Source organism: Myotis nattereri (genome assembly GCF_964212035.1).
Source record: "Myotis nattereri genome assembly, chromosome: 3".
Lineage (NCBI taxonomy): Eukaryota > Metazoa > Chordata > Mammalia > Chiroptera > Vespertilionidae > Myotis > Myotis nattereri.
The window spans coordinates 166,359,621-166,377,307 of NC_138077.1; the positions used below are offsets into that span (position 1 = coordinate 166,359,621).

At 37.2% G+C, this 17,687-nt stretch overlaps 1 protein-coding gene across 1 annotated transcript in view; it reads right to left on the minus strand.

The window, feature by feature from the left end:
- LRRC7 (leucine rich repeat containing 7) overlaps window positions 1-17,687 on the minus strand; it is a 481,537-nt gene that overhangs the window by 275,028 nt on the left and 188,822 nt on the right. Inside the window, exon 4 of the mRNA XM_081085905.1 lies at window positions 7,183-7,300. Within this exon, the coding sequence (XP_080942031.1) occupies window positions 7,183-7,300 (118 nt within the window). The remainder of the gene's footprint in view (window positions 1-7,182; window positions 7,301-17,687) is intronic.

Consider the following 17,687-nt stretch of genomic DNA (forward strand, 5'->3'; position numbering starts at 1 on the left):
TGTATCTCAATAAAAATGTGAAAACTAAAAAAGCTTTAAATATAAGTGAACTAACAAGCAAAATAGAGGCTGACTCATAGACTGACAGCTGTCAGGTTGGGGAGAGTTTGGGGCTGGAGGCAGCAGGGAGGAGAGGTAGAGGGATTGAGCAAAAAAGAAAATAAAAACTCATGAATGCAGACAACAGTGTGGTGATTGCCCAGGGGAGGGGTATTACAGGGGGTACAGGGGGAATAAATGGTGATGGGAGGAGAACTCACTTGGAGTAGTGAACACACAATACAGTGTACAGATGAGGTGTGGTGGAATTGTGCACTTGAAGTCTGTATAATTTTGTTCACCAGGAAAATAAGTACATCCAATGGCAAAAAGTATATATTGGAATAATAAAAACAACTGAATAAACCCTAAGAAAGAAGAGGAGTCATAATAAAAATAGCTGTAGTAGGAAGTAAAAAAGTAGAAATTAATAATCGGAAAATAAACCAATAATCAACCAATAGAGAAACTAATAAGACAAAAGAGTATTTAAACAATTAGCAGAGTAGAAAATCCTCTGGCAGGGTGCCTCTAATAAAATATATAAAAGACTTTCTTGAGAAAAATTGAAAACTTCATTGCAAGACATAAAATAAAACCTAAATAAGGGTAAATGTCTGTGGATTACAATACTTACTATCACAAAAATATAAATTCTTCCCAAATTAATCTTTAAATTTAAGCCAATTAAAAAAATTCCAACAGATTATCTGTGAACCTCAACAAGTTGAGCCTAAGATATACATGGAAGAATTGAATACTAAGAACATCAAGATATATTTGAAAAAGAAAAGAAAGGAAAGGAGAACTTGTATTATCAGAGATTAAAACTCAACATTATGTTTTAGTAATTAGAACAATATGCTATTGGCACAGGAGCAGGCAAATAAGCCAATGATGCAGGATGGGGAGTTTAGAAAAATGTCTTTTGTATGTAAAACAGGTAGAATTATAAATTAGTGGAAAACAAAAGACTATTTAATAAGTGTTGCTGAAACAATTAATCATCTATTTATATGGAGTTTTTATCTTATGTAGCACAAAAAATAAGTTTTAAGTGAATCAAAGGCCTAAATGTAAAGAGAAACTAACAGTTTGAGAAGAAAATATAGACAATACCTTTATGATATTTGGGTAGGAAAATTTTTATTAAATAAGCTATGAAAATACAGAATATAAAGAGAAGAGTGATAAATTTTAATATATTAAAATGTCAACTTCTCTATAGCAAATGGCATCTCAAGCAAAGTGAAAAGACAGGCCACAGGTTGGAAGATGATATTTGTAACTCATTTAACCAAGGGACTGATGTCCACATACATAATAAACAATCCAAAATAAAAATGTACCAAAAAGGACAATTTGTAGAGAAAGATACCTTACATTTGCCAATAAGAAGAAAAAAAAATCCAACTCCTCTAGTGATTAGGGAAATATAAATTAAAATATTGAGCTACTCTTCCATCTGATTGAGCAACATTTAAAATATTTAATGACCGCAAGTGTTGGCAAAGATATAAAGCCGTTGGAATTTTTACTTTGCTTGTACAATTAGATCCACATTGGTCACCAAGGACAGATTTCAGAAACATAATGTGGAATAAAAAACTTGCAAAACTATATGTACAATGTATTAGTACTTCACTGAAATTTTAAACATACTAACTCTGAGAGGGAGGAAGTGACAATGAGAATTTACAAGTTTCTGTAAGATTTTTTAAAATATATTTTATTGATTTTTTTACAGAGAGGAAGGGAGAGGGATAGCGAGTTAGAAGCATTGATGAGAGAGAAGCATCGATCAGCTGCCTCCTGCACACTCCCTACTGGGGATGTGCCTGCAACCAAGGTACATGCCCTTGACCGGAATCAAACCTGGGACCCTTCAGTCCACAGGCCGACGCTCTATCCACTGAGCCAAACTGGTTAGGGAAAGTTTCTGTAAGATTTTATTTATTTATTTTTTAAAAAACTAGAATGTGATATCCAAAATAAATGTTAATATTTTAATCTCACGATAGGCACATTGTGGTCTCATTATTTTCTTCATGCTTAAAATGCTTAACAGCTTAAATATGAAGACTATTTAACTATTTTAATATAACTGTCAAATGTTTTTTAATACTGAATTGAGTTTTAAATGACGAAAAAGATTGAGCCAGGTAAAAGAGTGTGAAAGATAATTTAGGCAGAGAAAATAATAGAGAGTCATGGAGATGGGGACTGCATTAAATATTTAAGTACCTTGACCATAGGTTAAAAAATGCAAATCACCTTTGGTGAGATGGGAGGATAGAATTGTGGGGACTTGCTGTGTTAGGGAGCCTACACTCTATCCTAGGTCAGTTGAAGAGTCTTAAGTAAATATAACCTGGTAATATTTGCAATGTGTAAAGATTGCTAAAGCTACTTTGTAGAGAAATGTGGTGGCAATAATGGGGATGGGGAGACCAATTAGGAGGCTATTTAAGTAGTCTAGGAAAATGAAAGAGAGTAAATTAAAATTGTATGGGATCAGAAAGAAGAAAACAGACTTGACTATACATGTATTTTGAAGGTATATTTGGCAGGATTTGGTGACTGAATGCATATGGTAGACAGAATGCATATGGTACCTGTGTGGATAATAGTAACATTAGCAGAGAGCTGGATAATGGAGAAAAAGCAGACTGGGTGGATGACGAGTTTTGGTTTTAAATATATTATGTCTGGGGTGTTTATGGAACATATTATAGTTATGTTCAGCATGCGGGTGGCTATATCAGTCTAAAGCTCAAGGGAGAGGTCAAAGCTTGACATGAAGTAGTCACTATCCCAAGGACCAAGGATATAAAAAATATTGTTATATGACAGATTAAAGCTGAATTTCGTGGTTACTCATTACTTACTGCAGTGTCATTTCTATATTTTCCAGCACTCAGTCACAACACTTAACATGTCCGTAGCCTACATAGGGTCTTTAAGATAAAGAGTTGTATGGAAAACACACTTAATTCTTGTATTATTATTTATTAAATATTTCATTATTTTCTCTATAAAAAACTGTCAACCTACTTTTGCCCCACCCTGTATAAATGCACATTGAATATTTTAAAAGAATGCTTCTGTATAATGTTATTAACCTGTTAAACATTTATTGAGCATTACTATGTATGCTGGGTAAGGTGTTAGTGGTTTCAAATAGAGAGATCAATAAAATAGTCCCTGATTTCCAGGGTTTCACAATCTAGTCAAATATATAGGGTTATATAGATATTAAATTACAAAGTGAGATAAGTTCAAAGCAAAAACACACACAAGGCAGATCATAGGAAGTAGCAATCAATTCTGCTTGTGTACAGGCAAATTTCCCAGAATAAATGGCATCTGAAACACCTTTTGAAAGGTGAAGATGACCCTGTCTGCTTAATGAGGAGCAACAGAGGGGAGGCAGGAATATTTTGAAAAGAGAAAAAAAAAACCAGAGTTCCGTGTGTCACAAATAAATAGCTGATGCATTTGGGAATTGCCTGTGGATGAAATGGAAGGGAGAAAGGATAGCTGGGGATGTGGTGGGAGAGGTAGATGAAAGCTAGTCACGTAAATTATGTAGATATCTTTCTGCACTCAATAGTTTACTTATTCAAGGTTTTATTATAAAATAGTACCTCTCAATGATAAAAGGAAAAATTGTGAATCAAGGTGGCAAATGGAAGAACTGAAAATGAAAAGTAAAGATTGGAGGCCACAAGGACGACCAAGGTCAGCTTTAAACTCAGCCTCCAGATGAGTTAGTTCATTGTATGGAGTCACTCATCGATTTCAAGCACATTTCAGGCAAATTCTTACCAGATTAAGTAGTACTTAAATGAGTGTGTCTACAAATTAACATTCTGTTTCTGCCTCTAATACCAATACTGATAGTGGTATTCTCTCATGATATTCTCCCGTGTCTTGACTCTTTTCCACCAGGGCTATTCCAGCCTTGCTAACTGTGATGCTGACACTGCACTTAATGTTCTTCTATCTGCTCCTTTTGCACTTGACAGATCCCCAAAGGCTGTATTATGCTCCTTAAGTAACTGTCAAGGTCTCTGCCATAGAAGTCAGTGACAGCCTTTTAAGGTATGATTTCTGAAATGGGTCCTGTGTTAAAATCTTTCACCGTTTGTGTAACTTCCAGCAATGGCTCACTTAACCTTTTGTCCTGTACTAACTCCACAGAGCAGCTTGCCATGTCTTGCATGTCGTTTTGCGTAAATATTTCCAGAATATAGAGAATATAAACATAGCTAAAAGTCCCTAAATAATACTCATAAGGACTTTTTAAGGATGCTCACAGACTTAAGTTCTCCAAATCTCATATTTATCAGGAGTTGTGTGTTTATACTTGGTGATGAATTTTTTTCTGATCCTCTTTAAGATAGATTTCCAGCCAAACCTTCCTGAAGATATGGTATATTTCTCCATCCTGTATTTCTCAGAAATTAAAATTTGAAAATAGTACTTAATGTGTGAATGTATGTAAATAAATAAGCAGTATTAGTTGTTAATAAAGTGCAGAAATACCAATCCATTTAAATATGTGGCCTGTAAATCTAATCTTAAAACAATAAAGGTAGAACTTTATGTCATCTTTTAGTGGGCCTAAGTCTAGCTCAGCCGTTGGCAAACTACAGCCCACGGGCCGGATCCGTCCCGTTTGAAATGAATAAAACTAAAAAAAAAAAAGACCGTACCCTTTTATGTAATGATGTTTACTTTGAATTTATATTAGTTCACACAAACACTCCATCCGTGCTTTTGTTCCGGCCCTCTGGTCCAGTTTAAGAACTCATTGTGGCCCTCGAGTCAAAAAGTTTGCCCACCCCTGGAGCTGCTATTCTCTAAGTCTACATATAGTCCTTTTAAAATTGTTTTCCTGAAAACACTCTAAGTGGTAAGATAAGTTGGATAGAAGAAAGTGTGTGTCCACTGTTTATATTCTAACTGTTTCCTTCAAATGAAATGCTCTCCTTTATCCAGATGCTACCATGCTTCATGGAAATGCTCAGGCTACATCTTTTACTTGAATTCTTCTCTAATAATAAAGCAGCCTTAATTAATCTTTCTATTCTCTAAGAATTTGCAATTGTAATTTGTGCTATGTAATTAAACATTTCATTGTAGTGTTTTTTATGATATTCACTGATTACTTACAGGGGTTATTCCTCTTTCCCCGGTGACACTAAACTTCTCTATGACTCTCATAGACTTACACTCTAGACATCTCACTAGCTATTCACACTGGTACATTTCAACAAGTGTTCCATGTTCATCCAGAATAACCTTTCATTCAAGAACTCATTTAATCATTATGTGTTGAGATCCTACAATGTACCACACACTGTTTTAAGCAATACAGATACACCACTAACAAACACAAAAAAATTTGAGACATCATTGTAGAGAGCACCTGGGAAGGCACAGGGGCATTTCTTTCATTATTGTCAGCTCAAGCCAGTGGCATTGGCAAAGCCAAGTCCTGGAAACACGTTTTGCCAAAAGGCAGGAGTGTTGTCAGCTTGACCTTCAGCCCAGGTGCCAGGGGGTGGGTTTTGTTATTTAAATCCAGCCAAGCAGCAGGAATGAATACAACTCTAGCCCACCCAAGAATGCAAATAATCTCCTTTGTCTTGACTTTTAGTTAAACTTCCTGTTTTTTTGCCGTATAAAATACATATGCTGTATTGGCTCAGAGTCACTGTCTTTGTCCCAATCCAGGTCAGACGACAGTGGTCCCACCGGGCTCCAGCTTTTCCCTTTCATCTCTGTGTCTGTCCCTTTCTTTCATTTTTCTCAATCCCCAGCCGCCCCTACTCAAGAACTGGACCGCTCTCTAGCCACGCTGGACGGGGAGAAGAGAGACATATTTATACATCATTGAATTTTAATTCTAGTAAGAGGAATCCAGACAATACATAAATGATGTAAATATATAGTATATCAGTTTCTCTCATAAATATTATTAAGAAAGTAGAGGTAGAAAGAAATAGGGTTTGCTTCTAGGGAGTAACAATGGAAAGATCTTAATATTAAACAGGACAGTCCAGGAATTCTTAGAAATGCCATAGTTAATGTGATCAAGAAATTTTCCTAGTGTCCTTAACAGATTAAATTAAGGTCCCTATTTACCTAGAATCAAGCCAATCTTATCCAACTTTTATTTTTTTTAGGGTACTTAAATTAATTTTTTCTTTTTTTAAAACAACTCCATTAAGGTATAATTGATACACAAAAAACTGCACATATTTAATATGTGCAATTTGATGAGTTTTGGATATATGCAAACTCCAGTGATCCCATCACTACAATCAAGTTAATAGACACATCCAACATTTCCCAGGGTTTCCTGTGTCCCCTTGTTGGTTTTATGTTTCTTCTCCTTTGTTTTTTACTTCATGAGTGAGTGAGTGAGGGTGTGTGTGTGTGTGTGTGTGTGTGTGTGAACACTTAACAGAAGTTACATTTTTAACAAATTTTGAAGTTCACAAGATCATATTGTCAATTATAAGCATTATGGGTTTTTTTAAATATGTTTTATTGATTTTTTACAGAGAGGAATAGAGAGGGATAGAGAGTTAGAAACATCAGTGAGAGACAAACATTGATCAGCTGCCTCCTGCACACCCCCTACTGGGGATGTGCCCGCAACCAACCAAGGTACATGCCCTTGACCGGAATCGAACCTGGGACCTTTCAGTCCACAGGCCAACGCTCTATTCACTGAGCAAAACCGATTAGGGCTATAAGCACTATGTTTAACATCAAGTATATCTCCAGTCCATTATGATGTCTGAAAGAAAGGATTTATTATTTTATTTTTATAGAAAATACCCCTGGTCCTTCACCACATACTGAGAATGAGGTAAACAGTATAAAGGCAGTAAAATATTCTAAAATAGATTAAATAATATATCTAAATGCAAAGGGAAATCAGGCACACCAGTAAGAAAAGGGGAGAGAGGTTTTCTGTCATTAACTGATAAAGTAAGATTTAACTTTTCAATAAAGTTAACTTAGAGTTGCAAAAAAATAAAAGAAAAAGTATCATACCATTTTCTAAGAGAAAACATTAAAACATATTTTCAGTAAAAATTATTTAGAGATGAGATGAAATCTTACCATTTTTACTGATGTCGAGTTCTTTAAGGTTAACTAAACTAGCAATGGTGGTTGGCAGACTTGAAAGGTCATTGTCAGGAATACTTAGTTTTCGTAGAGCTTGACAGTTGAACAATTGCTGTAAAAAATAATGATTAATTAGAACTCAATTTGGTTAAATCCATTCATATATAAACTCAGTAACAAAATTCATCTTTACAAATGTGGTAGTGAAAGGGCCAGCTACACACTCTCACCTTCTTCCACCCTGAAATTCTCTATTGTTTTCAGAATGTTTTCCTTCCCCATGTTAGTACCTCACTCTTCTCTGCTGCTTAGATTCAAAACCCAAAGTATTCTACTTTTCCTCCTTCTGTTTACCATTAATGTCCAATTTGCCACTGACCCTATAGATTTTCTTCTTTGAAATAATTTCTGGAGTTGTCCCTTCTTTTTTATTTCCTCAGCTATAAGATTACCTCAATTCTCTTTTCCTGTCACTATGTTAGATTTCAGAAAGTAGCACTTCAATGTAATCATTTTGAAGAATTGTTTATATGACATGCAAAAATTGATATATATATTTGAGTACATGAGCTCACATTTCTTTTGTTTCCCCCTACACTGCTCATAAATATCTAATAAATGAAACATATAACCTCTGAAACTTGGTGAAAACTAATGATTGGTTAATTTCTGCCATCAGCCTAAAGTACTAGGTGGGGAAATATGTAAAGTGAAAGCAACGGTTCTCAAATCCAGCATGCTTATGATCACTGGTGGGTGGAGGTGCTTGTTTAAAATGTGATTGTTGCGCTCTACCCAAAGACATACTGATATAGTGGGTCTGGGATGGAAGTCAACATCTGTATTTAAAAATATATTTATTTATTTCAGAAAGGAAGGGAGAGGGAGAGAGAGATAGAAACATCAATGATGAGAGAGAATCATTGATCGGCTGCCTCCTACATGCCCCACACAGGGTTTGAGCCCACAACCCGGGCATGTGGCATGTGTCCTGACCGGAAACAGAACTTCGACCTCCTGGTTCACAGGTCGACACTCAACCACTGATCCACACCCGGTGGGCATCAACATCTTGTATTTTAAGCAAGAACTCTAGTGATCTGGTTATTCTGATGTGTGTGTTTACAGTACCATATTTTGGGAAACAAGATTTTTTAGCTATGTCCATCTTATCTTGATTACTCAAGATATGAACAGCTGGGACAGAATTTTTATTCTTTTCTGGAAGAATTATCTTAATGAGATCCTTTCTGTTTGACATTTCTAATTATGTTTTGCTAAATTTCCACAGATGAAGTCTTTGGTATCCATGACGATGCAATTGGCCCAGAGTACATTTAACTACCACTTGTTCTTACATGTAATTCATTATTTATAGGCAGAAATGATGTAAGCCATAGTTATTATTTCTTAACTCATAAGTTCTTTTAAAAAATAGATTGTACTGGTTGATACTTAAGATGAAATATATATTTTCTTGCTTTTGGTTAGTCACTTGTAGCTCCTTACATAGATTATTTGCAATACTTCATGTAGTGCTAGAATTTCAATATGCTGTACAGAAATGTTGCTACTATTTCTTAATAACAGTTAAAAATGTAAGTTTGATAGTTCCTATTAACAGCCAATTTTCCTTTAAAAATAGAAAAATAAATGTCTACACTCATGGTAAAAGTTAACTAAATTTTTGTCCAGTTTATATCATCCTGCAAGGATTATTACATCTATATGCAATGTAATATTATAAATTCATAGATTTAAGGTTATAAATTCATAGATTTTTAAAAATCAACTGCCTCATGACTGTTGTTGGTCAAGTGTACTAACTATTCTTTAGTTAATAGATTATTATAACCATTTTATGCCAAATTTAGACAACTAAATTTCAAAACAGAAAGGCTTTTTTTCTGTTTTTGAAATTTAAGTCCCATCATCTCAACTAAATTCTCATTTTTTCCCATAAATTAAAAAATATATTCCTGTATTCTTCTCTAACTTTAAAAGTAACCATGTTAGGAACAAAATATATGAAAAATTTTCAATACCCTATTACACAGAGAATCCAAGACTTCTCTGGTATGGAGGCTAAGAGCATGGTGTTTGTAATCAGACTGATGTGGGTTCAATCCCCACTCATCTACTTATTAGCTGTATGGTCTTGGGAAAGTTGCTTAACATCTCTGAACCCTATCAATTTCCTCCTCTGTAAAATGAGGACAATAACATTACCTAACTTAAATGAGTTACTATTATTCATCAATTCTAAGTTCTGCATTTTTTACATATTAACATCTTTGATATTTGGGAGGCATATTACAATCAAGAGCAAGTTCCAATTTTTAAGGAGTGCTTCTTAGTGCTACTACAATAATGATGTCTTATAATCAATGGCCTTGATTTGATGAAATGAATTACTTGTGAACATGTAAAACTGATTGGCACATAGTAAGAGTTGATAACTACTAGGCATTATTAATATTTATATATATGATACAGAAGCACATCTCTCTATATAACCTATTTCTTATTTTCTAGATGATGAGGTCTTTGAAGGTAGAAGTCATATCTAATTCATCTTGGTAGCAATCTGTTTCACCTTTGCCTATACCCAAGTTATTAGCATAGTACATAGTGTGTGCTTAATAAGTATATTTTACCAAATACTTAGGTAAGTTGAGGGAAAATGAGTAAAGTATTCAGTTCTAACTGAAAGCAGTACCTCACTGTATTAGAAGTTTCAGAGAGGTAACAATCTTGTGGAATTTAATTTAATAATCAAAGTGAACTTCTGAATGTGAGTTATGATGTTTATTACTTGGAAAGAAATTAAAGAGATATTTTAATGATTCCTTCAAGATTTAAGCTTTGAATGAAAATGAAGTCAAGGATGATTATGAAATAACCATAATTCTTCAATATAGAATAAAATAGCAAATTAATTAATTACTAATTAGAATAAGACTGTTAATGTTTATAGTTACCCTGCCTTTCATTTGGTATTGAAATTTCACATTTCAAAAACAGTGAAGTTGTTTTGAGTCTTGAAATATTTGTGTACTAAAGGTCTTTTTCTGGAGCTAATGGAAGCAATTTAAACTCTGACAGAAATTGGTTTGTGAAGAGCATGCAATTTAAATTACTGACTCAAGAAAGAAATGGTTAGGTGTTTACTAAGAGAGCTGACAAAAAGAGAAAGGCCTGAAAATTGAAAATAAAAACACATTTGAGCAAAAAATGTATATCCTAAAAGGAATTATGCATTCATCCATGGAAAACCATTAATTGATACCTGCTACAGGCTAGAGACACTATGCCAAGTACAAGAGGCACAAAGTAAACAAGCAATAGCTATTGATCTCAGATTGCTTACAAGTTAATATTCAGACAACTACTACAGTGGGAAAAATGCCAAAGTAAATATTAGGTATGGTAAAAACACACGGGTAAGATATCTGTACCAGATTATGTTCATGGTGGTGGTGGGGTTGATTCATGAAAGTATTCCCAAGAGAGGTGATGAAAAAATGGATCACCAAAAAGCCAGCGCAAGTAAGCAGATGAGGAATAATACTGCACCTTTCTTGTAGCATCTAAAGATACTCCCATTCAAAATATGCATACCTCAAACTAGTTTCAGAAATTTGCTTGATATATGCAGAGACTTAGATTTTGGAGTGAATGCTCTGAGTCTACAACAGCTACATGCATTTTAAATAAATTTATGGAATACTAATTATATGCTAATGGTAGACATTTAGCACTGAAAATGAAAAATAAAAGATATTGCCAATTTCTGTCCTCAGCAGTATGGTGGACAAAATCGTCAAAGAAAAACCTTTCAGTGCAACAAAACCACACACACATTAATTTTTCCAATTTGTGGTATGTAAAATGGTAACACCTTTTGTAACAAATTACTAATAAAATGGAATATGTTTTCTTGTTTTATTCATTTGAAAAACATATTCTGGATACTAATTTTTGGACAGTTCTCTCAATATATGGCTCAACATTCCATTCTTTTTATGTTATCTATATATATATATAAAAGCTTAAGTGACCATCACGACAGGTCTACTTGAAACCAGTCTCTATGATGCACACTGACCACCAGGGGGCAGATGCTCAATGCAGGAGCTGCCCACTGGTGGTCAGTGCACTCCCACAGCAGGAATGCCACTGGGCTCACCACTGACAAGTGCAGCTGAGGCAGTGTGAACCTCTCCCACCTCCGCTGCAGAGCTACAGAGGCACAGTACCCCGCCTGGCTTGAGCTCCTGCCTGGCCGCCTGCCTGCTTCGCACACTGCTATATCCCCTGAGGGGTCCTGGATTGCGAGAGGGCACACAACAGGCTGAGGGACCCCACCTGTACATGAATCCCTGCACTGGGCCTCTAGTCTTTCAATAAAAAGACATTTATAATAGTCAAATTTATCTGTTTTAATATGTGCACATGGTCTCCAGTTTTTTTCCTCCTGAAAGTCTTCATGCTTTGATTTGCCTCATGTAGAATTTATTTTTGAGTATGATATGAAGTAAGGGTCCATTCTTTTCCTTTTATCGATGACCAGTTGTTCTGGCTCCATTTTAAAAACAGCACCTTGTCTCTCTACTGATTTGCAGGACAAGTTCTATTGTACATCTGATTTCTACATAAGTATGGGTCCATCTCTGTACTTTCTATTTCTGTCCGTCTCTCATTCCAGCTGGGTCACTGGAACTCTATGACTGGGAAATGTGCTTGAGCCAGAGAAGAAGGGGAAGGGAAGTAAAAGAATGCCTGGGGAAGGAAGAAAAAGCTCAGCCAGGGTTTGTGAGAGAGGGGTAGTTCTGTGAGCAGAAGGTGGGTGGGGAGGGGTAGATTGGGAAGAGCAGGGCAGTCTAGAGAGCTGTTTTAGGAGGAACGACTCAGGGGAATGTTAGGAATGGCAAAAAATTAAAAGAGGCTCTATTCTAAACTTTGTGGAAAGGAATAGAAAAGGAAGGTTTTAGCCAGAATGTGAAAAGATGTGCAAGTCTGGGCTTTATCCTACAGGAGGTGTTCAGATGATGATTTTTATTCATTTCTGAGTCAGCCTTACAAATGCTGTCTCCAGAAAAACACACACACACACACACACACACACACACACACGCACGCACGCGTCCAATTTCAGAGAACTAGCAAATCTCTGGAAGCCTGTGTGGCTGAGGACCAGGTTAAGGACCGCTGTGATGGGTCATGACATGTCACTTCTAAAAATGCAAATATGATCAGGTCCATCTGCTCATCCCTTTTCCATGGTTCTCTGCTTTCTTCAGAATAAAGTTCACATTTCTTACTGTGGCTTTCAACGCCCTTCATCTCTCCAGTTTCTCACCTTGCCATTCCCCTGTCCCTGTCTGTTCCTCACCCCTTCCCCTCTCTGCCCTGCATTACCATATCTCTAGCCACACAAGGCAGCTGCCAGTTTCTGCATTCACCATGCTCTGCTTCGCCCTTGCAAATGCTCTGCATCCTATCCCACCTCCGCCCTACCTCCTTCTCTAAGCTCAGGCCCCCCCAACTTTAAGATCACAGCTCAAGGCCCGTTTACATGCTCCACTCATACACTTTCATAAAATTCTGTATTTATCCCCACTGAAGCCTAGATGTCCCTATTTGGGGATTATTAGACGGTAAGCTTCTCTAGTCACTGTGGCTTCTTCAGTGTATAATGTGATGCTTGACACATGGCACCTTCTCAGTAAACAGTTGTTGTTTCATGAATATTCTTATACAGGGAAGTGACAAATAACAAGATAGCCACCACTTGTTGGAGAGCTTAGTGAATATATGCAAGGCACTAAACTAGATTTTAAAATATATCACCATTAGTTCTTGCAACAATGTTGCAAGGAAGGTATTATTATTCTTCCTATTTTGCAGGTGAGAAAACACAGCAAGTTCACTTTTACAAGGTCATCTACCGAGGAAGTGCCAGAGCCAGCATTCACATTCAGTTTTGTCTAATACGAAGCCATTTCTATCGCGGCACGTTGCTCCCTCTGCACTGTCAGATCGTGCTCTGGAAAGATAACGGTGACAAGTGACAACAGTCAGAGGCTGCCTGGTAGGGGAGAATGAATAAGAGGAGAACCTTGAACCCATCCTAATGGTCCCAGGAGGACGAGGGAAGAAGATTTAAATTCAATGGCTATTGGGAGCAAGGGCCTAAAGTAGGGTTAAAGGAGAGAATGTATGTTTTGCACTTGGCTCACCCTGAAGTGCTATACAAATGCAAACTATTATAATTGGAATTAGCATTTTATTATCACCTTTATACTCTGGCTTGGGAAATCAAGGACACATTAAAAACACCATGAGTGTGAATAACTGTATATTAGAGCAGCTCCCTAGAAAACATAAGAAATAAGCTGTTTAGTTTTGCACCACAAATAAAAAATTATGCGTTGCTTGTGAATTTTAAAAAGATAAACTGTTTTCCTGAAAAGTTTCATATAAAATCATAAATATTCAATGAGAGGGTGATGGATGCCATACGCTGGCACAAGTGGATTCCACCGGGAGAAGAACTGATTATCTAATGAGCTGGCATCACGGAGTGGCTGGTTTCTTAGAAGCTCTTCCTTTGATCCCTTTAAATGTGTGCAGGAGACAGTGTTTCCAAGTTTGTCTGAAAGCTGTTTCAAATAGGTAATTATTCTGCACACTTTATAATAAAATGTTTTAAAATTCTTTAGTTTAACACAAGTGTTGATAATTATCTTTGGTGAGAAAAGGACCAACTTAAAAATAATAGAGTAAAAATGATTTCATGTATACACTTGGAAAATTGCAAGCTTCTAATTATGGCGTTCATTTACTTTTTTCCCTCCCTCCTTCTCTCCCTCATTCTTTTTCTTTCTTTCTTCTTCCCTCCTTCCTTCCTGACCGCTTGTGCTTGTGAGCACCTCCTAAGCATCTACTCAGAGCCACACAGTGCCAGGACCCAAAGGTGAGAGAACAAAGTAGCCCCTTCCTCAAGTATACAGTCAACAAGTAGCTATAAAATAAAATAAAATCCAATGTAAAAATACTATAAAATATGCTTTGCATATTGCCTTTTAGTCCAGAAGAAACATTCTTAGAACTTGCCCTTAACTTAGAGACTCTGGGTTGTGAATCTGCCTTTCACACTAGTTTCCATGGCTCCCTCCCATTCACGTCCGTCCCTTAAATGTTCCTAAGCAGGGAAGTGAGTGACTCAGAATTTTGCTTTTGAATAACAACTGGCACCTGTGACCAGAGGCAAGGCAGGTGGGTGATTAGGGAATACCCAGATGAAACACAATGAGAGTCTTAGTGAAGGCACTGTCAGGAGGGATGGGGAAGGAGACATACTGGGAGGAGAAATCATTAAGACTTGGTGCCAGTCTCATATGGGCAGTCACAGAGGGGAAGGTTTTGTGGTGGGTCTCAGTAGCGGTGAGCTGTGAGCTGATGTGGGAGGTGTGGAGCCAGACAAGTGCTGGTGGCATAAAATAAGATTGCAGCTGTAGGAAAAAGGGAATGCTTATAAACCCTTCTAGTGCAGTTTAGAAATATTGAATGTGCTGCAGAGATGAGCTCTTTTCTTTCCTGCAGAAAGATGGCAACTACAATAACTACCCAGGCATTTTATCCTAGGAAACAATAAATATTACTGCTGTTGTTTTAAAATACAGTTCCTTTCAGCAACAATTTGTACAATGGCATTTCTCAATCATTTTTCCCCTTTGAAACAGCAAGGTTATTTTAGCATTTGTCATTGTCTTAGAAGAAGGGAATATATCTGTTATAGTGGGATAACAGCTGCTCGTTTCAATATACAAGACATGGCACTTCATCATACACATTCTTTGTGATACCAGTTACATTTAAAAAAATTTAGGTGAAAATGTTCTTTAACTTACATATTCATGATTACTTGATGGAAATAAGCAAATAATAGCAAGAATAAAATAGAAAAAAGTGAAAGCTGAATATAAAAGCACAGCTTAAAATTTATTTTTAAAGGAATTGTTTTGTTGATTTTTAGAGAGCAAGGAAGGGAGAGGGTGAGAGAAACATTGATGCTAGAGCAAACCATCATTTGGCTCCTCCTGCACACCCCCTACCAGGGATCGAGCCTGCAACCTGAGCATGTGCCCTGATAGGATATCCAACCAGCAACCTTTGGTGCACGGGATGACACCCAATCAACTGAGCCACACAGGCCAGGGCACAGCTTTGAATGTTTTTAATTTTTATTGTTGCTAGGCATTTGGGGCAAATTGCTGATAACTCTGCTATTCTTAAGACAAGTGGTGTGCGTGTGTGTGTGTGTGTGTGTGTGTGTGTGTATGTGTGTGTGTCTTCATGTATATGCACAGGTTGCCTTGGTTTTTTGTTGTTGTGTTGCTTTTTTAGTAACTATTAGTAAAATTTTTGGTAATTTTTAAAAGGTATTAGCTTGTCTATGGAGAGTGATCAATATGGTGTGTGAACAATTGGTTGAATAGCATTAATCTAGACTTCCATACTAGTAAAATATTTTAGATTTTTTTAGTAATCTTCACCCAAGGGTATGTTTTTTTAAATTGATTTTAAAGAGAGAAGAGGAGAGAGAGAGAGAGAGAGAGAGAGAGAGAGAGAGAGAGAGAGAGAGAGAAGGAACATCAATTGGCTGCCTCCTCTATGCTCCTTGACCAGAGATCATACCCAAAACCTAGGTATGTGCTGTGACCAGAAATTGAACCTGTAACCTTTTGGTGAACAGGGCAACACTCTGACTGAGCCACACAGCCAGGGTAATACTAGTATAAGTTTTTGACCAGGTCAGTAAACCAAAGAGAAGATGGCTCATGGTATAGCTCGGATCTGTTCTCCACATCTAGTCATAATGGAAAAATTATAAACTTTGGTATCAGACAAACCTAGATTTGAAATCCGACTCAAACATTAACTAGCTACATACTATTGAGAAAGTTCCACAATTGTTTTCTAAGGTCAATTTATCATTTACAAAGTCCAAATAGGTCATGTTCTTGTCTTATCTTTAACAACACACTCTGTCAGGCAGACTTCCCTGACCACTCAGCTAAGTGGAATTAGTTTTCCCTCTACTGTGTTCTTATATAATCTGGCACACATATTTTTATAATCCACTTTTACCAATCCTATATAATAAAAGGCCAGAGGCCATAAGTGTCACGACCAGAACAACTGCTGGACCAGTCGCCATGAGGTGCATTGAGCACCTCGCAATCCCTCCCCTGTGACGCACAGGCTCTAATCGCAGCAAGGTGGGTGGTGGGCAGGTGGGGCAGCGAGTGTGGCAAGCAGCAGCGGGTGGGCGGGCAGGGTGGTGAGTGCACTGGGGTGGCGGGAGGGGGGGTGGACGGGTGGCGGGCGGGTGGGCAGTGTGGTGAGCGTGGTGAGCAGCAGTGGGCTACTGCTCGCGATTTCGTGCTCTGGGCTTCTAGTCCTATTATAATTATTTATGTAACAAATACTTAGTGAGATTCTAACTTTGAACCAAACGTTACACTCATTTAAAGATTAAATAGACCAAGTCTCATAGTCTAGTGCAGTGGTCGGCAAACTCATTAGTCAACAGAGCCAAATATCAACAGTACAACGATTGAAATTTCTTTTGAGAGCCAAATTTTTTAAACTTAAACTACATAGGTAGGTACATTGTTATTAACTTAATTAGGGTACTCCTAAGGCTTAGGAAGAGCCACACTCAAGGGGCCAAAGAGCCGCATGTGTCTCGCGAGCCACAGTTTGCCGACCACGGGTCTAGTGTCTTGCTCCTTAAATTCTGTTTCCATGGAGTAGAATAAGCATTCAACAAATATGTCTTGAAAGAATAATCACATAGGTTTGGTAAGTGCAACTTTGGACATGCACTTATGGTTACATGAAGGTATAGAGGAGCGTGAGGAACTGCCAGTGAGAGAAGAATGGAAACTGTGGAGCAGGTGGCAGTTGAGATGAATCTTAAAGTGGCATATGAGACAGAGGAAACAGCCTGAGCTTAGAGGCAAGAAAGAGTTTAGTGTTTTCAGCACTTTTTGTGAGAACAGAAGCAAGGGGTTGGAGAGGGAGGCTGTAGCCAGGCAATGAGAGGCCTTAGTCACATACTTTCCCCCTACAAATTAGAGAGGAGACAGGGAATAACCTTAAATGAGATTATGGCCTGATCATATTTACATTTAGAAATAACACTGTTAGATGTGTGAAGAAGAATTGCAGAGGGGCAGGGATCATATCAATAAGGAGACTGTTCTGCCCAGCCAGTGTGGCTCAGTGGCTGAGCATCGATCTATGAATCAGTCGGGGCACATGCCCGGGTTGTAGGCTCGATCCCCAGTGGCAGGAGGCAGCCAATCAATGATTCTCTCTCATCGTTGATGTTTCTAATTCTCTCTCCTTCTCCCTTCCTCTCTGAAATCATTATATATATATATATATATATATATATATATATATATATATATATATATATTTTA